The 23,642-nt window shown below is 44.6% G+C and overlaps 1 protein-coding gene across 3 annotated transcripts in view; it reads left to right on the top strand.

Moving 5' to 3' along the window:
* ogdha (oxoglutarate dehydrogenase a) overlaps positions 1–4,310 on the top strand; it is a 74,549-nt gene extending 70,239 nt beyond the window's left edge. For all 3 annotated transcript variants that reach the window (XM_046346551.1, XM_046346550.1, XM_046346552.1), the window contains 5 exons: positions 1,495–1,620; positions 1,704–1,776; positions 1,892–2,055; positions 2,258–2,412; positions 2,522–4,310. In XM_046346551.1, the coding sequence (XP_046202507.1) occupies positions 1,495–1,620; positions 1,704–1,776; positions 1,892–2,055; positions 2,258–2,412; positions 2,522–2,642 (639 nt within the window). In that variant the 3' untranslated portion in view covers positions 2,643–4,310. The remainder of the gene's footprint in view (positions 1–1,494; positions 1,621–1,703; positions 1,777–1,891; positions 2,056–2,257; positions 2,413–2,521) is intronic.
* The last annotated feature ends 19,332 nt before the right edge of the window (positions 4,311–23,642 follow it).

Below are 23,642 nucleotides of genomic sequence, written 5' to 3'. Positions count from 1 at the left end.
TGGTGCCAGGTTTCCTCCAGACATGACGCTTGGTATTCAGGCAAAAGAGTTAAATCTTGGTTTCATTAGACCGGAGAATCTTGTTTTAGGTGCCTTTTGGCAAACTCCAAGCTGGCCGTTATGTGCCTTTTACTGAAGTGTGGCTTCAGTCTGGCCGCTCTACCATAAGGCCTGATTGGTAGAGTGCTGCAGATATGGTTGTTCCTCTGGAAGGTTCTCCCATCCCACAGAGGAACTCTGGAGCTCTTTCCAGGTGAACATTGGGTTCTTGGTCACCTCCCTGACCAAGGCCCTTCTCCCCCGATTGCTCAGTTTGGCCGGGCGGCCAGCTCTAGGAAGAGTCTTGGTGGTTCCAAACTTCTTCCATTTAAGAATTATGGAGGCCACTGTGTTCTTGGGGACCTTCAATGCTGCAGAAATGTTTTGGTACCCTTCCCCAGATCTGTGCCTTGACACAATATTGTCAAGGATCTCTACTGACAATTCCTTCAACCACATGGCTTGGTTTTTGCTCTGACGTGCACTGTCAACTGTGGGACCATGTATAGACAGGTGTGTGCCTTTACAAATCATGTCCAATCAATTGAATTTACCATAGGTGAACTCCAAGTTGAAGAAACATCAAGGATGATAAATGGAAACAGGTTGCACCTGAGCTCAATTTCGAGTGTCAGAGCAAAGAACACTTTTTCATTTTAAACATTTGCAAATATAAAAGTAAACTCTTCACTTTGTCATTGAGGTATTGTGTGTAGATTGAGTAAAAAAAATATATATTTAATCTATTTTAGAATAAGGCTGTAAAGTAACAATGTGGGGAAAATGAAGGGTCTGAATACTTTCCGAAAGCACTGTATGTGTGAAATTAGTTTTGATTTAGAATGGGCCATTATCATGCACCTGTTGGCACAGGGACAGGGTAAAAAGACATCATCCATATGCACTTGAATAGTATTTGAACAAAGCTTTTCTCCGCAGTTCATTTTCATGGCAGCCTTGTAGGCTACTCCAGTTGAAAAGCAAAGTAAATGTGCTTAATATATGAAAAGTTGAGAAATAAATATAGTAGGCCTAGTTGATGGGTTCCTCCTCTTTTTAATAGAGGTCGTCAACTCTGTTTTATCATGCAATTGCATAGCATTGCCTGTACAAATGTTGCCTAACAGGAACACTTATTTTATTCCATGTGTCAACCAGCTATGAGGAGCTCGCTCTCGCTGCGCAACAGGTGATCCTATTCCACTCAAACTCAATGCCAGGAGTCTCATGAAGTGTTTGATTTGGTATTTGCAGCTTAGTGATTAGATGGACAATAGTGCTGAGTACCAGCATTAGCGACTGGCCGTTAGCAAGTTTGGTAAGCTACTAATGACCATCAGCGGCATCAAAGCACAGTTTTTGAGAAGCCTAGTTACCGTGACTCACGGGTAACGTGGAATCACCGTAACAGCCATAGTCCTTACCCTTTCTTCTCACCCTCCTCCTCTCCACCAGAGCATCACAGAAGACTTTGCCATTCGCCAGCTCCACGACTGCAACTGGATTGTGGTCAACTGTTCGAACCCTGGCAACTTCTTCCACGTGCTGAGGAGGCAGATTCTGGCTCCCTTCAGGAAGCCTGTGAGTCCCCGTCAATAACAACATTTTTACCCTAAAGCTGCTTATTACAGATCATTGTCCTCTGATCTGTCCTCTTTTCCTAGCTCATCGTTTTCACCCCCAAATCCCTGCTGCGCCACCCCGAGGCGAGGTCCAACTTTGACGAGATGCTGCCAGGTAAGACTCTGTGTGTGTGGGCGTGTGTATGTCTGTGAAGGACAGTGCTGGTGTATATGCCCTCTGTATGTCTGGCAGTGGGTGAGTGTTGCTGTCTCTTCCTGCTGTGCTCCAGGCACAGACTTCCAGCGCCTGATCCCAGATAATGGCCCAGTGGCCCAGAACCCAGCCGGGGTGAAGCGCATCGTTTTCTGCACAGGGAAGGTGTACTACGAACTCACCAAGGAACGCAAGGCCCACGGCATGGAGGACACGGTCGCCATTGCTCGCATGGAGCAGGTAGCTACACACACACTCAACACCTCAGGGCTCCCACACAGAGCGGTATGCACTAGAAAAATGCTTAGCCAAACTTTTGCCTGACCTAACGCGTTTGACACATTCTCTATGTGTACGGCACCCTAACCCCACTGGTGCTCCCTTTGGCTTTCCAAGCTACCTTACTCTTCTTCATGACATGACGTGGTCTCTCAATTTGCAGCTGTCCCCCTTCCCCTTCGACCTGGTGAAGGCTGAGAGCGAGAAGTACCCCAATGCCGACCTGGTGTGGTGCCAAGAGGAGCATAAGAACCAGGGCTACTATGACTACGTCAAACCCCGCATGCGCACCACCATCGATCGTGCCAAGCCAGTCTGGTAAACAAACCCTTCATCTGCTCTTATCCTCACTCCTAAGTGTGTCTGTGTTTAAACTCATTAAACTCATTAAACTTATTAAACTCTCTCCCATTATGTGTGTGTTCAGGTATGCTGGTCGCCCTCCTGCTGCGGCCCCAGCCACAGGAAACAAGAAGGCCCACCTGGTGGAGCTGAAGAATTTCCTGGACACTGCCTTCGATCTGGACGCCTTCAAGGACCAGATGTAACTCTTTCTTCCCGCTTCCTCTGTCCCAGGATAAGGGTTAGCCTTCAACCTCCACTGCAACCCAGAGGCCCCTCCTCCTCCGTCCCATATGCCCACATACCCCCTGGACTTGGAGCTTAGAGCAAGCCTACTCTCCTGGTGGGTGTCTCTGTTTCTTGCCCACAAAGGCAACAGTCCTGTTCATTTAAGTCATTGCTATCTTCCCCTACCCAGGCCCTCCCTCATCGACTCCCCCTGGTCCTGTCTCAGTGTGCCCTAGCCCACCTTCATCAGACACATGCCTCAAGACCGCACATTTAGCAGTAGACAACCAGCCAGCCAGCCAGTCAGGGGTCAGGAAAGAGAACCTTTGTACAGTCAGTGATCCTTAGCTTGGTTTTTATTTTCTCTACCTGTATTTGTCTGGGTAACACTCCACTCACCAACACTATAACCTTCTTGTGTTGGGTTTTGCTTAAGCCCTCTGTGTGTGTGTGTGTAACCAAAGCACATTGTTTATAAAGCTTTAGATATTTTTCCGTGTGTTTCATTCTGTTGCTATCCTTTTGAAAAGCGTCTCCTTACATGTTTCATCGCAGGTCTCCTTACATAGCCAAAGGACAGGGCAACTGTTGCAACCAGTTTAAGATATGTACTGCTGGTATTTGGCAAAACACACAACGGTTAGTTCAATGTCAATGATCAGACCACATCATTTCGAGGAGAACCAGGTGCCCCCCCCCCCTCCTGTTCTCTGCTCTGAGCACACTGCAGGGATGAACTTGTCTTGGTCTCTACCCCTCTGTCTCTCTTCTCCAGGGCTATCTATCTCCTTGGTGAGTGCTACTGACATCCACCATCTGCAACTGCTTTACATTTGTCTGTTTATTGGTTGTATGTGTGTTAGGTTTTTTTGCCTTTCAAATCAACTTTCTCATTCTTGTAATGGCTATTAAAATATGAGGTATTGAATGCGGGAAATGGGAAATATTTTCACTGTCACATTGTCTTCAGTGAAATGCTAGTACATTTAACATGACAAATGCTCTTTTATCCATCTTGCACCATTTCCCACGAAAGAGGCTGAGACTTAGATAAGGGAAATTGGAGTGATGAACCAGTGAGATGAGTTGGTACCATATTTGCATTTATATATGAGTGTTGAACTGGTCAAATGAGTTCCATGTTTGCACTTGTATATAAATCCACATAGGAGAAGTTTGTAAAGGATTGTTCATATAGCAATGTCAGGGCAACTTCTGTCTTTAGATACATGGCCCCTAGCTCTGTTGTCCTACTGCAGAACAGGGCAAGCAGGTTGGAGCTGATTTTCCCTTCCCCCTTACATGTAGTCTTCTAATGACTCTAGCTAAACACTGATCTCATCCAGATGACATAAACTAGACCTGGCACCTCTAGATGTCTCTCAACAATTCATGTACTCATTGTCCTCTTGCAACCCCTGTGCCAAATTTGTTTTCAAGCATTTAGCATTATTTTGAGGGTGTATGAATGAATTGCCAGAGGAGTCTTTTTAGCTGCATAGCTAATTAAAAAAAACAGGACATCACCTTTTGTTTGGATGGCTCCACGAGAAAGCAAATGATTTATTTATTTTCATATAGTGGATTAAGATTTTTTCCATTTAATTATTTTTGCTTCATTCAATAAAGACTATCTTCCCAAATCAGTGAATGGTTGAATACATTTTTTTTACAATTAGTGTTTTGTTTTTACATTGCACCTCACAAACAAAACGAAACGCCCACCATACAACACATTACCCAAGGTGATATCAACATATGGTTTCCAAATTTCATTAAACGCTTCCAGATTTTGTTTAACTTTAGAATATACAAAATCCAACAGTATGTACAGTAGCTAGATAGTTCAGTCCTCCAGTTATCGAGGCTTTCCAATTGATGGCTATACATTTCTTTGCAGCAATTAGACCTAGATGACAACTTTCTGTTGATCATTGTCACGACGTGGCCCTTTTTGGGTATAGCTAGTGGCTTCCCCCTCTCTCCTACACCCAGGTTCTGTTATCTCTGGTTGTAAATTCCTGGAGGAATCTCCTGGCCATGCAGAAATATACACATAGAGAGAACATAGGATTTCACATGGCAAACTCCTAAATCCCCAAAATGAGGATTTTATACAAAATGTCCACTTGCGAGAAGGTGGGAATGGTCTGTGGATACTTAAGGGATGGGTATGAGGAGTGTGTTTCATTTGGTGACCTCTGAGAGGACAGGAAACGCACGTCTATATCTCTGAAATGTACAATCCTCAAATATGGGGCTTGCATCTAATTCTTGTATAAAAATGAGTAAAGATGAAACTATTTGAAATGATGTAAGGATGTTAAACTTTAAAGGGAATTCAATTCTCTTTCATTAAACTAAGTCACTGGCCCACCCCCCGTGAAACATGATCTGGCGTCATGGAATAGCCCTTTTCTACTGTTAAGAATGGAAATACTTTCTGAAGGCACTGTATATACACTGCTCAAAAAAATAAAGGGAACACTTAAACAACACAATGTAACTCTAAGTCAATCACACTTCTGTGAAATCAAACTGTCCACGTAGGAAGCAACACTGATTGACAGATTTCACATGCTGTTGTGCAAATGGAATAGACAACAGTTGGAAATTATAGGCAATTAGCAAGACACCCCCAATAAAGGAGTGGTTCTGCAGGTGGTGACCACAGACCACTTCTCAGTTCCTATGCTTCCTGGCTGATGTTTTGGTCACTTGAATGCTGGCGGTGCTTCCACTCTAGTGGTAGCATGAGATGGAGTCTACAACCCACACAAGTGGCTCAGGTAGTGCAGCTCATCCAGGATGGGACATCAATGCGAGCTGTGGCAAGAAGGTTTGCTGAGTCTGTCAGCGTAGTGTCCAGAGCATGGAGGCGCTACCAGGAGACAGGCCAGTACATCAGGAAACATGGAGGAGGCCGTAGGAGGGCAATAACCCAGCACCAGGACCGCTATCTGCCTTTGTGCAAGGAGGAGCAGGAGGAGCACTGCCAGAGCCCTGCAAAATGACCGCCAGCAGGCCGCAAATGTGCATGTGTCTGCTCAAACGGTCAGAAACAGACTACACGAGGGTGGCATTTCTTTGGGGGGCCACACAGCCCTCCAAGCTCTCGCCAGAGGTAGCCTGACTGCCATTAGGTACCGAGATGAGATCCTCAGACCCCTTGTGAGACCATATGTAAGTCGCTCTGGATAAGAGCGTCTGCTAAATGACTTAAATGTAAATGTAATATGCTGGTGCGGTTGGCCCTAGGTTCCTCTTAATGCAAGACAATGCTAGACCTCATGTGGCTGGAGTGTGTCAGCAGTTCCTGCAAGAGGAAGGCATTGATGGTATGGACTGGCCCGCTCGCTCCATCCACCAACGCCATGTTGCACCACAGACTGTCCAGGAGTTGGCGGATGCTTTAGTCCAGGTCTGGGAGGAGATCCCTCAGGAGACCATCCGCCACCTCATCAGGAGCATGCCCAAGCATTGTAGGGAGGTCATACAGGCACGTGGAGGCCACACACACTACTGAGCCTCATTTTGACTTGTTTTAAGGACATTACATCAAAGTTGGATCAGCCTGTAATGTAGTTTTCCACTTTAATTTTGAGTGTGACTCCAAATCCAGATCTCCATGGGTTGATAAATTTGATTTCCATTGATAATTTTTGTGTGATTTTGTTGTCAGCACATTCAACTATGTAAAGAGAAAAGTATTTAATAAGAATATTTCATTCATTCAGATCTAGGATGTGTTATTTTAGTGTTCCCTTTATTTTTTTGAGCAGTGTGTCATGTTTTGTCATATATTGTCTTGTCATTATGCTTTCCCTTCTGTTCGTTTCCCCCTGCTGGTCTTATTAGGTTTGTTCCCTTTTTCTATCCCTCTCTCTCCCCCTCCCTCTCTCTCCTCTCTCTATATCGTTCCGTTCCTGCTCCCAGCTGTTCCTCATTCTCCTAAACTCACTCATTTAGTCTGTTCACACCTGTCCCCTATTTTGTCCTCTGATTAGAGTCCCTATTTCTCCCCTTGTTTTCCGCTTCTGTCCTTGTCGGATCCTTGTATGATGTTCGCTGTGCTGTGTCCTTGTCTCGCCCTGTCGTGTCTTGTCTCCTTCAGATGCTGCGTGTGAGCAGGTGTCTAAGTCTGCTACGGTCGGTGCCTTCCCGAAGCAACCTGCAGTCAATGCTCGAGTCTCCAGTCTGTCCTCGTTACTACGAGTGGATTTATGTTTTTTTCCTGTTTTGTTTTCGTCTTGAGTTTTACTGGAATAAAGACTCTGTTTTCGCTAAGTCGCTTTTGGGTCCTCATTCACCTGCATAACACAGTGTATAATAATAAGACTTATCATTCCATTGGTAATGCCCAACTAGGACTAAATGAAACACTTTTTTAAAAATGTTGGTAGTCAGTATGTGTAATATCCTATAGTAAAGGGTTCTGGGCCCTGGTGTTCAGCTCCCATACCTGTTCCAAACCACTGCAGAGTGTCTTCTATGTGTCCATGCTTTGTGCAGTCAACTACTATAATTAGTGTTTGTGAAGTAAATATACTGATTATTATTAAGGACTCCTGTCTATGGCTAGTTCTAACTTCTGAGATAGATGAGACTAGAGGTCGACCGATTATGATTATGATTTTCCAATACCAATTATGATTTTTACCGATTATTGGAGTACCAAAAAAGGCGATACCGATTAATCGGCTGATTTATTTATTATTATTATTATTTTTTAATAATGACAATTACAACAATACTGAATGAACACTTATTTTAACTTAATATAATACATCAATAAAATAAATTTAGCCTAAGTGAATAATGAAACGTTCAATTTGGTTTAAATAATGCAAAAACAAAGAGTTGGAGAAGAAAGTAAAGGTGCAATATGTGATATGTAAGAAATCTAACGTTTGAGTTTCTTGCTCAGAACATGAGAACATATGAAAGCTGGTGGTTCCTTTTAACATGAGTCTTCAATATTCCCAGGTAAGAAGTTTTGGGTTGTAGTTATTATAGGAATTATATGACTATTTCCCTCTATACCATTTGTATTTCATTAACCTTTGACTATTGGATGTTCTTATAGGCACTTTAGTATTGCCAGTGTAACAGTATAGCTTCCGTCCCTCTCCTCGCTCGAAACAGCAACACACCGACAATTAGCGCGTGCCTACCACCACTCAGTCAGATACTTAGATACTTGTATGCTTAGTCAGATTATATGCAACGCAGGACACGCTAGATAATATCTAGTAATATCATCAACCATGTGTAGTTAACTAGTGATTATGATTGATTGTTATGATTGATTGTTATGATTGATTGTTTTTTTACAAGATAAGTTTAATGCTATCTAGCAACTTATCTTGGCTTACTGTATTATCTTGGCCTACTGTATTCGTGTAACAGGCAGTCTCCTCGTGGAGTGCAACAAGAGAGAGGCAGGTCGTTATTGCGTTGGACTAGTTAACTGTACGGTTGCAAGATTGGATCCCCCGAGCTGACAAGGTAAAAATCTGTCGTTCTGCCCCTGAACAAGCCAGTTAACCCACCATTCCTAGGCCGTAATTGAACATAAGAATGTGTTCTTCACTGACTTGCCTAGTTAAATAAAGTTGTTTTATTTTTTTATTACAAATCAGCGCCCAAAAATACCGATTTCCAATTGTTATGAAAACTTGAAATAGGCTCTAATTTAATCCCTTAATCCCCATTAGCCGTTGTATATTGGCCATAAACCACAAAACCTCTAGGTGCCTTGTTGCTATTGTCAAGTTGTTACCAATGTAATTAGAACAGTAAAAAAAAAATTGGGTCATACCTGTGGTATAGGTCTGATATAAAACTGATTTCAGCCAATCAGCATTCAGGGCTCAAACCACAGAGTTTATGTCACGACTCCGACCGAAGCCCTAAAGGGGGCCGGAACTGATTGAATCTGCCCGGAATCGGGTGTCAGACCCGGCCCGGAATCAAAATGAATCACTGCCCAGAATCGGCCCAAGTACATCAGGCTTTTTCCATCTACCGCAATTCAGCCGACATTTCCGGCATCTTACCAGAATCTCCCCAGAAGCGGTGTTACGAATCCCTTTTGGTCTGACAGTCTAGGGGGGATGGTAATGAGACCCGTAACATAACTCATGCAATTTATAATAGTGACAAAGTAAAAGTGAGAATGAAATAACCACGACTACTGAAATCTACCGTCAAGCTCAGGGTTTATTGGAAAACACACGGTAATGGGGGGAGCACCCTTCCCGTTCGGGTGGCGCTCAGCGGTCGTCGTCGCCGGCCTACTAGCTGCCACTGATTATTTCCTCACCCTCCTTATGTGTTTATTGAGTGCACCTGTTTTGAGTTAGGTAGTTAGTAGTAAGGCTTTATTAGTCAGCCGGCCCGCCTGGTTCCTTGTGCGGGATTAATTATTGTGACCGTCTGTTTGGTGTACTTGTGTGCATGTCTATGGGTTTTGTGTTTTCCCATTTTGTGTTTTTTTTTCTGGACAGTTTAAGTCCCCCTGTTTGGGGCATTTGTTTGTTCATCACGCCCTGTGTTTTCGTGAGGGTTGGCTTATGTTCGCCGTTTCTCTGTGCATTAAAATAGCACACATCTGAACTCTCTGCTTCCTGCGCCTGACTCCTCACCCACTACACGCAGACCGTTACAGTTTATAACGACTTCTAACATCAATGGAACATACATCAGGGCACCGGTAGAGCCAGAGTGCCATTTATTCACTTGATTTTTCAGAGTTTATCAACTACACGTTCAGTTGGCCAAGCTGCATTTATTGTACATTCCACCTTGGGATTTAGATATAATTATCCAACAAAGATCTGGAAATAATTATTGAAAGGTGCATAATTGTGGGCTTCGTGCACAAAGCCTGCTTGTTTGTCTATCTCTTTTATAAACATTCAACAACTTCAACATTCATTCAATCAATTTATTAACATTATTCATTGTAATTTCTATGGGAGAATAAAAAGAAAAGGATTAATCGACACAATGATATCATGTTGCCCACATTGATCACGTATTTTTCAATGAATATGTCAATATCCCCGTTATCACGCCACGCCTTAATTCAGGCAACAACAACAAAACAAAAAAAATGTAAACAGTGTCATAAATGTGTTGGAACTGATGAAAAATATGAACACAGCTATTGATATGATAAAATAAACTAAATACCTGATTTACAGTAAATATTGTTTATTTGGTCCCTACCAATTCAATCGTATTAATAGGACTGGTCTGTAGAAATGCTATATCTGTATATAATTGCCAATTATAGGCCTACTAACAGACATTGTACTACGGGCAGAGAACTATGCACACCTAAAAGGGCTGTGCTCTTGAGGTCTCAGATGAAATAAAGACCATCCAAGCCAAGATATCAGTAAATGTCTGTTAACTGACCACTAGATGGTGCTTGAGTATAGAATATTATCAGGGTGGTGGTCTGCAGAATAAACCCATGGTGAGCTCTGAGTCTGGACCCATTATGAATGCTATGATATGCTGTCATTCTCCTACAGATAATTGTGTTTTTATAGTGGCAACAACCTTAAATATATATATGCTGCTCATCTGATGCCATCTCACCACCTCGTTCAAATAAGAGCCAGTCTCTTGTGCGTTTCAGTGAGTTCCCAAGAGCAAATGAACGTCTGCAATCAGGGATTTTAATTTTGACTGAGGGCAATGAGTTGTCGGAAGCCACTACACAAACAAGGGAATTGGCATGTTTTGCAGCAAGCTCACCCAAGACTTTATTACAGTGAGTCACAGCATTTGGGTGAAAATGTCAGCGACCTCTGATTTGCATTTCATTCCATTTCGACCATTAAAATCATGTCAAGTTAATCCTTCTCTTATTTAGGCACCTCCATACTCTCTTTATAAGAAAAACAAATAGCATTGTATTGATGTCCATATTCCATTAATAAAATCTTAACGTTACATTGGGACTTATTGAGGAGTCCTATTACCACCCTTAAAAGTGGGCTGGCTAACTCAGCTTTCATGAATCAGTGGAAGGTGGGCTGCCTAAAGTAGTCATGTCATTCCCTTCTGCTTTTCAGTGCAGTCAAAGATAATCTATTATATTGACAAGATAACCAAGTGACTGCTCTAACTATAGAAATACATGTCGTCAATGATCGAAGGCAGGCAGGATCAGGTGGGGCCATTCTAGCCAATGAGAAGGCAGATAGATACGCATGTGAACAACAAACACACAAAGTATTTTTCTCAAAGTTGCCGGAATGCCACATGTATCCATTTACAGTGCCTTTAGAAAGTATTCACACCCTTAACTTTTTCCACATTTTGTTGTATTACAGCCATTTAAAATGTATTGATTTGAGAATATGTGTCACTGATCTACACACAATACCCAATCATGTCAAAGTGGACTTTTGTTAGTAGAACATTTTAGAAAGTAATAAAACATGAAAAGCAATAATGTCTTGAGTCAATAATTATTCCATTTCTTTGTTATGGCAAGTCTAAATAAGTTCTGGAGTAAAAATGTGCTGCACAAATTGCATAATAAGTTGCATGAACTCATTCCGTGTTCAATAATAGTGGTTAACACAGCTGTTCCCAAACTAGGGGTCAGGGTCGCTTGATGTGAAAATGGGGTCGCGGGAGAATTTCCAAAATCACGAGGACATAATTGGTCTGTCTCACAATTCCTTGAGCATGAAAAGGCACAGGGGATGTTTTGTATGCTGCGTGGCCATATTGACGGAAAACTGATTCCATGGGATCGAATGGTGGGCTTCTGCACAGATGCTCCATCTATGGCGGGACGGCAGGCAGGCCTCTGCACTCTAGTTATGAATGTGTCTCCCTCTGCCATAAGGACGCATTATATGATACACGTAGAGCAACTGGCAGCAAAAGAACTGAGCACAGAACTCTGAGATATGCTGCAGTAGGCAACTTCGATTGTTAACTACATCAAACCACATCCACTGAGCAAACGCCTGTTGGCAAAACTATGTGGAGAAATGGGATCAGAGCATGACAATGTTCTATTTTACACCGAGGTTGGGTGGTTATTGAGGGTGAGTGTTGGAAAGATTTTTAGCATTGAGAGAGGAACTGTTGTCATTCACAGTGGATATTTTTTTAAAGACTTGGTTGACTTTCTGTGTAAGAAAATGCGTCTCCTTGCCTATGTAATTTGGTAAACTGAAAGAACCGAACACAAGCATGCAGGGGAAATACAAAAACATTCTTTAGATGAGTAGCGAATCAGTGGATTCAGATCAGAGGAAAGAATTCTTATTGGAGAGTCTTTCCAAAGCAAACCATGCCCCCTTCCCTAGGCTGTGCACAGAAAACAGCTGTTATTGTCCCACATGAGTGGTGACTGCTCATCTACAACGCCTGGAAGAGCACTTTCCCAGCTAGCAATGAGGAATCGGCCCAGAAGCGGCCCCCTTTAGGGGGGCCGGAACTGATTGAATCTGCCCGGAATCGGGTGTCAGACCCGGCCCGGAATCAAAATGAATGACTGCCCAGAATCGGCCCAGAATCAGGCTGTTTCCGTCTACCGGAATTCAGCCGACATTTCCGGCATCTTACCAGAATCTCCCCAGAAGCGGTGTTACGAATCCCTTTTGGTCTGACAGTCTAGGGGGGATGGTAATGAGACCCGTAACATAACTCATGCAATTTATAATAGTGACAAAGTAAAAGTGAGAATGAAATAACCACGACTACTGAAATCTACCGTCAAGCTCAGGGTTTATTGGAAAACACACGGTAATGGGGGGAGCAGGAAAAGGGGCTGAGCTGGACCCAAGGAAAGAAATAATACGTATTCAAAAACACCCCTAAGCTAGACTAGCCTATTTCAACAACGGGTAACTAACTAACCAAAAATACAGTGGGTGGTCCGCCCAGTTCTAACTAGGGTATTTAACAAAGTTTACCTACGGGTAGTGTATGCCCATGGGCGACTTGTCTTGGTTCCCCCTTTTCCCACCAGCAAACAAACACAATAACCAAACCATAACCTCACTCACAGGTGAGGACAAAGTAATATTGAGGTGCTCAAACAAAAGATAGCTCAATACATAAAGAGTGAAACAGAGAGATCTACAGACATGGCATTTACAGAGAGATTGAGCTCCACAGCAAACAACTGACAGGGTTTTTGAACAAAGGGAAAGGAATGGTGATTGGGTAGGAAACATGAGGAGGTGTGTCTTCTGATTGATGATTGGTGACTGATTGGGGAGTGATGATTTGCTGGTAGGGCACTGGAACCAATATATACTTCAAAGTACTGCAGAGCCAACAACAAAGCAAGAGCTTCTTGTTGTCGCATAGTTGGTTGGACATTTATTAAATTTACGGGAAAAATAACAAACAGGATGATCCACTCTACTCTTGTCCTGCTGCAGTAGAACAGCACCAGCTCCTCTGGCACTAGCATCTACCTCAAGTTTGAATGGTTGTTCAAAATCCGGAGTAGCATGTACAGGGGTACTACATAAGAGTGTTTTCGCAGATTCAAAAGCTCTCTTACAATCAGGGGACCACACAAATTATCTAGCCGGACTGAGCAAATCGGTCAATGGAGCAACTACCGCAGATACATTTTTACAGAAGCTACGGTAGTAGCCAACCGTCCCTAAAGGCCCGGGTATCCTGGAAGGACATTGACCTCATCCCGTCAGTTGAGGATGCCTGGTCATTCTTTAAAAGTAACTTCCTCACCATTTTAGATAAGCATGCTCCGTTTAAAAAAATGCAGAACTAAGAACAGATATAGCCCTTGGTTCACTCCAGACCTGACTGCCCTCGACCAGCACAAAAACATCCTGTGGCGGACTGCAATAGCATCGAATAGTCCCCGCGATATGCAACTGTTCAGGGAAGTCAGGAACCAATACACGCAGTCAGTCAGGAAAGTTAAGGCCAGCTTCTTCAGGCAGAAGTTTGCATCCTGTATCTCCAACTCCAAAAAGTTCTGGGACACTGTGAAGTCCATGGAGAACAAGAGCACCTCCTCCCAGCTGCCCACTGCACTGAGGCTAGGTAACACGGTCACCACCGATAAACCCATGATTATCGAAAACTTCAACAAGCATTTCTCAACGGCTGGCCATGCCTTCCGCCTGGCTACTCCAACCTCAGCCAACAGCTCCGACCCCCCCGCGCAGCTACTCGCCCATGCCTCTCCAGGTTCTTCTTTCCCCAAATCCAGATAGCAGATGTTCTGAAAGACCTGCAAAACCTGGACCCGTACAAATCAGCTGGGCTTGACAATCTGGACCCTCTATTTCTGAAACTATCCGCTGCCATTGTCGCAACCCCTATTACCAGCCTGTTCAACCTCTCTTTCATATCATCTGAGATCCCCAAGGATTGGAAAGCTGCCGCAGTCATCCCCCTCTTCAAAGGGGGAGACACCCTGGACCCAAACTGTTACAGACCTATATCCATCCTGCCCTGCCTATCTAAGGTCTTCGAATACCAAGTCAACAAACAGGTCACTGACCATCTCGTATCCCACCGTAGCTTCTCCGCTGTGCAATCTGGTTTCCGAGCCGGTCACGGATGCACCTCAGCCACGCTCAAGGTACTAAACGATATCATAACCGCCATCGATAAAAGACAGTACTGTGCAGCCGTCTTCATCGACCTTGCCAAGGCTTTCGACTCTGTCAATCACCATATTCTTATCGGCAGACTCAGAAGCCTCGGTTTTTCGGATGACTGCCTTGCCTGGTTCACCAATTACTTTGCAGACAGAGGTCAGTGTGTCAAATCGAAGGGCATGCTGTCCAGTCCTCTGGCAGTCTCTATGGGGGTGCCACAGGGTTCAATTCTCGGGCCGACTCTTTTCTCTGTATATATCAATGATGTTGCTCTTGCTGCGGGCGATTCCCTGATCCACCTCTACGCAGACGACACCATTCTATATACTTCCGGCCCGTCCTTGGACACTGTGCTATCTAACCTCCAAACTAGCTTCAATGCCATACAACACTCCTTCCGTGGCCTCCAACTGCTCTTAAACGCTAGTAAAACCAAATGCATGCTTTTCAACCGTTCGATGCCTGCACCCGCACGCCTGACCAGCATCACCACCCTGGATGGTTCCGACCTTGAATATGTGGACATCTATAAGTACCTAGGTGTCTGGCTAGACTGTAAACTCTCCTTCCAGACTCATATCAAACATCTCCAATCGAAAATCAAATCAAGAGTCGGCTTTCTATTCCGCAACAAAGCCTCCTTCACTCACGCCGCCAAACTTACCCTAGTAAAACTGACTATCCTACCGATTCTGGACTTTGGCGATGTCACCTACAAAATTGCTTCCAACACTCTACTCAGCAAACTGGATGCAGTTTATCACAGTGCCATCCATTTTGTCACTAAAGCACCTTATACCACCCACCACTGCGACTTGTACGCTCTAGTCGGCTGGCCCTCGCTACATATTCATCGCCAGACCCACTGGCTCCAGGTCATCTACAAGTCCATGCTAGGTAAAGCTCCGCCTTATCTCAGTTCACTGGCCACGATGGCAACACCCACTCGTAACACGCGCTCCAGCAGGTGTATCTCACTGATCATCCCTAAAGCCAACACCTCATTTGGTCGCCTTTCGTTCCAGTTCTCTGCTGCCTGTGACTGGAACGAATTGCAAAAATTGCTGAAGTTGGAGACTTTTATCTCCCTCACCAACTTCAAACATCTGCTATCTGAGCAGCTAACCGATCGCTGCCGCTGTACATAGTCTATCGGTAAATAGCCCACCCATTTTTACCTACCTCATCCCCATACTGTTTTTAATTATTTTATTTTCTGCTCTTTTGCACACCAACATCTCTACCTGTACATGACCATCTGATCATTTATCACTCCAGTGTTAATCTGCAAAATTGTAATTATTCGCCTACCTCCTCATGCCTTTCGCACACAATGTATATAGACTCTCCTTTTTTCTACTGTATTATTGACTTGTTAATTGTTTACTCCATGTGTAACTCTGTGTTGTCTGTTCACTCTGCTATGCTTTATCTTGGCCAGGTCGCAGTTGCAAATGAGAACTTGTTCTCAACTAGCCTATCTGGTTAAATAAAGGTGAATTAAAAAATATATATATATATTTTAACTTCAGTGTCTGATGCCATCTTTCAAGCGCACCCTAAGACTCTGGGTGATAGGCTCTTGACACACGGTGCGTAATTGACAAGGATTTTAACACCTGCTTGAAGAGCTGGAAATTGGTACCTTGATCGCTTTGTACCACCTTAGGTAACCCGAATGTCGTGAAGAATTTTATTAAGGCTTTACTTACTACCGGGGCTGTAATCCTTCGCAGAGGAATGGCCTCGGGGTATCTTGTAGCCATACACATAATCGTTAACAAAAACTGGTTACCCGATTTTGTCTTCGGTAACGGTCCGACACAATCAACCACCACATGCTCGAATGGTTCACCTATGACAGGTATGGGACAAAGAGGAGTGGGAGGAATAACCTGATTTGGTTTTCCTTTTATCTGACATTTGTGGCATGTCCGACAGAACTGAGCCACATCTGGTTTTAAACCCGGCCAAAAGAAATTTCGAAGGATCCGATCATAAGTCTTTGTGATTCCTAAAAGACCAGACCACTGGTGATCATGAGCAAGGGATAACACAATTTGTCGAAAGGCTGTAGGAATCACTATTTGATAAACAGTATTCCAATCTCCACACGCGTCAACATGGGATTTCCATTTACGCATGAGGAGATTACCATCAATGACCTAAGCCTCGTTCTTCTTCTTCACATCTTCCAATGAGACAACACTAGAAAAACATTTAGCACGCTTGTTGTCAACCTTTTGGTTAGCAATCAGCTGCTCACGAGTGACTGGTAACTGTATTGCATCAACAATAAGTTCAACGTTCTTTGATTCTTTCCTGGGCTGTTTGTCAGAGGTGATCAGCTTCTCAGAGGTATCACACAATCCATCCTCTTGATCAACCTCTATGAACAGAACAGTGTTCGACAAATCTATCATGTCACCTTCTTGTCGTGCCTGAGCACGAGTGACAGCACAAGCGGGGAACACATGTGGATAACTCTGCGCCAGCTCATTCAAGAGAGAGTGGTCACTTTTATCCAATACTTCCAATACGGATACTACCTTTCCTCCGGCAATATCGTTACCCATTATAAAGGTCACACCTTTCACTGGCAACATAGGACGTACCCCCACTCTGAATATTCCACTGATTAACTCAGAGTGTACTTTCACAAAGTGCAATGGCACTGGGACAAAACCCATTTCAATACCCTGCACTAACACACTGGAACCACAGTATGTATCGTCAGATAAGGGCAACACATCAGACAATATAAACGACTGCGCCGCACCAGTATCTCTAAGGATTTTAACCGGACGCTGAGACGCGTCGTCATTCGTTAGGGACACAAACCCCTCGAAAATTAACGGTTCATAACTGCGGTCGGGGACTGACACTTTCAAACTACACTGTACAATTTAGACCAACACCTGTTGGCGGCTTGTCACGAAGAGGCATCCCTTGTTTGCATTTTAGCAGGAAGCAATCATTAATCATATGTCCCACTTTATGACAATAGAAACAGGGACGCTCATTCTTCTGGCGTGCTTGATATACTATTGCTGGCCGACTAGGGCTAAAAGTAGGCAACTCTGTAGCTCTACTCTCAGTTTGAGCCGAAAACACACTTGTGCGTCAACACAAACTCCTCTGCCAACACAGACGCTTCTGCCAGGGAGGATACTTTCTGTTCGTTTAGGTAAACTACAATGCGTTCGGGTAAGCAATTTTTAAACTCTTCCAACAAGATTAACTCCCGGAGAGAGTTGAAATCAGTTACCTTACTAGCAGCATGCCATTTATCAAACAGATTTCCCTTGTCTCTAGCAAATTCCACATAAGTCTTACTAGAAGACTTTCTATGAGACCTAAATCTCTGTCGGTATGCCTCAGGCACAAGCTCATAGGCGTGAAGAACAGTAGCTTTGACCACTTCATAATTCAAACTGTCCTCCAGAGGTAGCACTGACAAAATCTCTTGGACTTTACCAGTTAATTTACACTGAAGCAATAGGCACCATATGTCTTCAGGCCATTTCAATGCAACAGCTATACGTTCAAATACACAAAAATTGGAGTCAACCTCCGACTCTCTGAACAAAGGTACTAAGGCAATCTGGCTACTAATGTCAAACGTGTTTGAGGACACAGCAGGTGAGGACGACTCACTAACAGTGACAGCAGGACCGGAGGCTAGTCTCGCTGTCTCTGCCTCCAGTTCCATCTGGCGCATTTTAAACGTCATCTGCCGCTGTTCTTTATCTGCCTCAATTTTACACATCTCTAAATCTAACTGCCGCTGTTCTCGTTCTTTTTCTGCCTCAATTTTACACATCTCCAACTGGAGAGTCTCTCGCCTAATTTGGGCTCTCTCTTCCGCCTCAAGTTGGAACTGTGTTGAACGGACATCCCTCCTGGCATCACCGGTTGACAGTGGGGAGAGTGGATCGAAATGGGGCAATGTGGCTAGAGCTTTGCCTCGCCCTCATTCTCAGACACCAATGGGCTTACAGGAGCAGCAACATCCCCTACAGGGGTAGTAGGCTCAGGCAGCGGTAACACAAGCACCTGCTCTTCCAACAATACATTTAACACCAGCTTTTTAACCTCCAACTTAACTACATTCTGTGGAATCGATATTGAATAATGGTCAGCCAAGGTCATTAAATCAACTCTACGACATTTATCAAAAACCTCCCATGAAGGGTTATCCAAAAAGGACTTCAACTCAAAAGTAGCCATCTTAAACTACTTCACAAGAGCCAACGAAAATAGCAAACACTAATGCTACCTCAGCTATAACGCTCAACACTGAACTATACCACTACAACAATCTACATGAGCGGCATGGGTGTCAGTAAAGACATATTCCGGATGAGCCCGTACTTATGTTACGAATCCCTTTTGGCCCGACAGTCTAGGGGGGATGGTAATGAGACCCGTAACATAACTCATGCAATTTATAATAGTGACAAAGTAAAAGTGAGAACGAAATAACCACGACTACTGAAATCTACCGTCAAACTCAGGGTTTATTGGAAAACACACGGTAATGGGGGGGGGGGGGGGCAGGAAAGGGGCTGAGCTGGACCCAAGGAAAGAAATAATAAGTATTCAAAAACATGCCTAAGCTAGACTAGCCTATTTCAACAAATCAAATCAAATTTTATTTGTCACATGCAGATGTTAGTGCGAGTGTAGCGAAATGCTTGTGCTTCTAGTTCCGACAATGCAGTAATAACCAACAAGTAATCTAGCTAACAATTCCAAAACTACTACCTTATAGACACAAGTGTAAGGGGATAAAGAATATGTACATAAAGATATATGAATGAGTGATGGTACAGAGTGGCGTAGGCAAGATACAGTAGATGGTATTGAGTGCAGTAAATACATATGAGATGAGTATGTAAACAAAGTGGCATAGTTAAAGTGGCTAGTGATACATGTATTACATAAGGATGCAGTAGATGATATAGAGTACAGTATATACGTATACATATGAGATGAATAATGTAGGGTATGTAAACATTATATTAGATAGCATTGTTTAAAGTGGCTAATGATATATTTTACATCATTTCCCATCAATTCCCATTATTAAAGTGGCTGGAGTTGAGTCAGTGTGTTGGCAGCAGCCACTCAATGTTAGTGGTGGCTGTTTAACAGTCTGATGGCCTTGAGATAGAAGCTGTTTTTCAGTCTCTCGGTCCCAGCTTTGATGCACCTGTACTGACCTCGCCTTCTGGATGATAGCGGGGTGAACAGGCAGTGGCTCGGGTGGTTGCTGTCCTTGATGATCTTTATGGCCTTCCTGTGACATCGGGTGGTGTAGGTGTCCTGGAGAGCAGGTAGTTTGCCCCCGGTGATGCGTTGTGCAGACCTCACTACCCTCTGGAGAGCCTTACGGTTGTGGGCGGAGCAGTTGCCGTACCAGGCGGTGATACAGCCCAACAGGATGCTCTCGATTGTGCATCTGTAGAAGTTTGTGAGTGCTTTTGGTGACAAGCTGAATTTCTTCAGCCTCCGGAGGTTGAAGAGGTGCCTTCTGTCTGTGTGGGTGGACCAATTCAGTTTGTCTGTGATGTGTACACCGAGGAACTTCAAACTTACTATCCTCTCCACTACTGTTCCATCGATGTGGATAGGGGGGGGTGTTCCCTCTTCTGTTTCCTGAAGTCCACAATCATCTCCTTAGTTTTGTTGACGTTGAGTATGAGGTTATTTTCCTGACACCACACTCCGAGGGCCCTCACCTCCTCCCTGTAGGCCGCCTCGTCGTTGTTGGTAATCAAGCCTACCACTGTTGTGTCGTCCGCAAACTTGATGATTGAGTTGGAGGCGTGCGTGGCCACGCAGTCGTGGGTGAACAGGGAGTACAGGAGAGGGCTCAGAACGCACCCTTGTGGGCCCCAGTGTTGACAACAGCTAACTAACAACAGATAACTAACTAACCAAAAATACAGTGGGTGGTCCGCCCAGTTCTAACTAGGGTATTTAACAAAGTTTACCTACGGGTAGTGTATGCCCATGGACGACTTGTCTTGGTTCCCCCTTTTCCCACCAGCAAACAAACACAAACACCATAACCAAAAACAATACTCACTGGTGAGGACAAAGTGATATGGAGGTGCTCAAACAAAAGATAGCTCAATAAATAAAGAGTGAAACAGAGATCTACAGACATGGCATTTACAGAGAGATTGAGCTCCACAGCAAACAACTGACAGGGTTTTTAAACAAAGGGAAAGGAACGGTGATTGGGTAGGAAACAGGAGGAGGTGTGTCTTCTGACTGATGATTGGTGACTGATTGGGGAGTGATGATTTGTTGGTAGGGCACTGGAACCAATATATACTTCAAAGTACTGCAGAGCCAATAACAAAGCAAGAGCTTCTTGTTGTCGCATAGTTGGTTGGACATGTATTACATTTAAGAGAGAAAAAAAACACCCACAGGATACACACACAGGATACTTGTATCCGTAACAAGCAGCCTGATGCAAATTCTAAAAAATCTCATTAAAATGACCCAATTTAGTAATTTTAAATATTACTATTATACATTTTCTACATACAAATTATACCCCTCCACAAAAAAAAAACATTTTGTGTGGGAGGAAACACCATACACTTGGTGACCGTGACTCTGTGCATGGGCCTGGCTTGCCACAGGAGTTGCTACAGCGCGTTGTGACAAGGACATCCCAGCCGGCCAAACCCTCCCCTAACTCGGACGATGGTGGGCCAATTGTGCGTCGCCTCATGGGTCTCCTGGGCAAGGCCAGCACGGGTCTCGAATCTGCATCTGTAGCAACGCAGTTTGCACAGTGAAACAGTGTCTTAGACCGCTGAGCCACTCAGGAGGCTCCATCCCCAAAGTTTTTAATACTTATCAATTGCCTTGCATAAATTATCAAAATACTAAAATACTACAGGACTCTAAAATAATTTCCTTTAAATGTTAATTGTATTTTTCGATCACAGAAACAATGAGAAAATATGGAAAAAATAAATAATGAAATGTTAATTATCAAGCACCCCGTGTAATCATCTGCCAGAGAGTAGCCCCAATTGGCCCGAGCCCCAAGTAATACATCTGGGCCAGATAACTCACACCGGAATGGGTCCAAGCTCAATCCACGCATCCTAGCCATATTGTAAGTAATATTGCCGAAGGCAGACCAGACTCGGGCCACATGACATCGACCGAGTCTGACTCTCAGCCGAAATCGGCCCAGATCCACTGTGCTAGCTGGGTTGGGACTTACTTCCCAATCCGTTTGACTGTGATCCTGGCTCAGTTGACACGCAGGTCCGTGAAATCGAACAGTTGCTCGAGCTGTCATGTGACCGAATGCTGCAGACAACACATTCACGGGTCACTACGGAGGAGTTTTGGTTTCTGATTAAAGGGAATACCCTGCTGTCTCCCGCTGAGCATTAATGAGGTGTTCAAAACAACTGGGAACTCGGAACTGGGAACTTGGAAATCTCAGACTTCTGACTTCGGTGCATTCAAGGAAACTGGAAACTCAGGGGGAAAAACGAGCTCTGACTGGGATTCTTTTTTTGAATGGTGATCCAACTTAGAATTCCAACTCTGGAACTCGGGCCTCTTTCTAGAGCTCCGACTTTCCAACCTGAAGATCACTGATGTCATGATTTGACCTCGTATTCTTCAGAGTTCCCAGTTGTCTTGAAAGTACCATAGAACTCATGGTACCATTCGCCAGCTCACATCTGTGTGAAGCTGGTGTTATGCGGGTGAATGAGGACCCAAAAGCGACTTAGCGAAAACAGAGTCTTTATTCCAGTAAAACTCAAGACGAAAACAAAACAGGAAAAAAACATAAATCCACTCGTAGTAACGAGGACAGACTGGAGACTCGAGCATTGACTGCAGGTTTCTTCGGGAAGGCACCGACCGTAGCAGACTTAGACACCTGCTCACACGCAGCATCTGAAGGAGACAAGACACGACAGGGCGAGACAAGGACACAGCACAGCGAACATCATACAAGGATCCGACAAGGACAGAAGCGGAAAACAAGGGGAGAAATAGGGACTCTAATCAGAGGACAAAATAGGGGACAGGTGTGAACAGACTAAATGAGTGAGTTTAGGAGAATGAGGAACAGCTGGGAGCAGGAACGGAACGATAGAGAGAGGAGAGAGAGGGAGGGGGAGAGAGAGGGATAGAAAAAGGGAACAAACCTAATAAGACCAGCAGGGGGAAACGAACAGAAGGGAAAGCATAATGACAAGACAATATATGACAAAACATGACAGTACCCCCCCACTCACCGAGCGCCTCCTGGCGCACTCGAGGAGGAATCCTGGCGGCAACGGAGGAAATCATCAATCAGCGAACGGTCCAGCACGTCCCGAGATGGAACCCAACTCCTCTCCTCAGGACCGTAACCCTCCCAATCCACTAAGTACTGGTGACCACGTCCCCGAGAACGCATGTCCATGATCCTACGTACCTTGTAAATAGGTGCGCCCTCGACAAGGACGGGGGGGGGAAGACGAACGGGGGTGCGAAGAAAGGGCTTGACACAGGAGACATGGAAGACAGGATGGACGCGACGAAGATGTCGCGGAAGAAGCAGTCGCACAGCGACAGGATTGACGACCTGGGAGACACGGAACGGACCAATGAACCGCGGAGTCAACTTACGAGAAGCTGTCGTAAGGGGAAGGTTACGAGTGGAAAGCCACACTCTCTGGCCGCGACAATACCTAGGACTTTTAATCCTACGTTTATTGGCGGCTCTCACAGTCTGCGCCCTGTAACGGCAAAGTGCAGACCTCACCCTCCTCCAGGTGCGCTCACAACGTTGGACAAACGCCTGAGCGGAGGGAACGCTGGACTCGGCGAGCTGGGACGAGAACAGAGGAGGCTGGTAACCCAGACTACTCTGAAACGGAGATAGCCCGGTAGCAGACGAAGGAAGCGAGTTGTGAGCGTATTCTGCCCAGGGGAGCTGTTCTGCCCAAGACGCAGGGTTTCTAAAAGAAAGGCTGCGTAGTATGCGACCAATCGTCTGATTGGCCCTTTCTGCTTGACCGTTAGACTGGGGATGAAAACCGGAAGAGAGACTGACGGAAGCACCAATCAAACGACAGAACTCCCTCCAAAACTGTGACGTGAATTGCGGACCTCTGTCTGAAACGGCGTCTAACGGGAGGCCATGAATTCTGAACACATTCTCGATGATGATTTGTGCCGTCTCCTTAGCGGAAGGAAGCTTAGCGAGAGGAATGAAATGTGCCGCCTTAGAGAACCTATCGACAACCGTAAGAATCACAGTCTTCCCCGCAGACGAAGGCAGACCGGTAATGAAGTCTAAGGCGATGT

This window comes from Oncorhynchus gorbuscha, linkage group LG04, assembly GCF_021184085.1.
Source record: "Oncorhynchus gorbuscha isolate QuinsamMale2020 ecotype Even-year linkage group LG04, OgorEven_v1.0, whole genome shotgun sequence".
Taxonomy (NCBI): Eukaryota; Metazoa; Chordata; class Actinopteri; order Salmoniformes; family Salmonidae; genus Oncorhynchus; species Oncorhynchus gorbuscha.
This window is presented reverse-complemented; position numbering and strand designations above follow the sequence as displayed.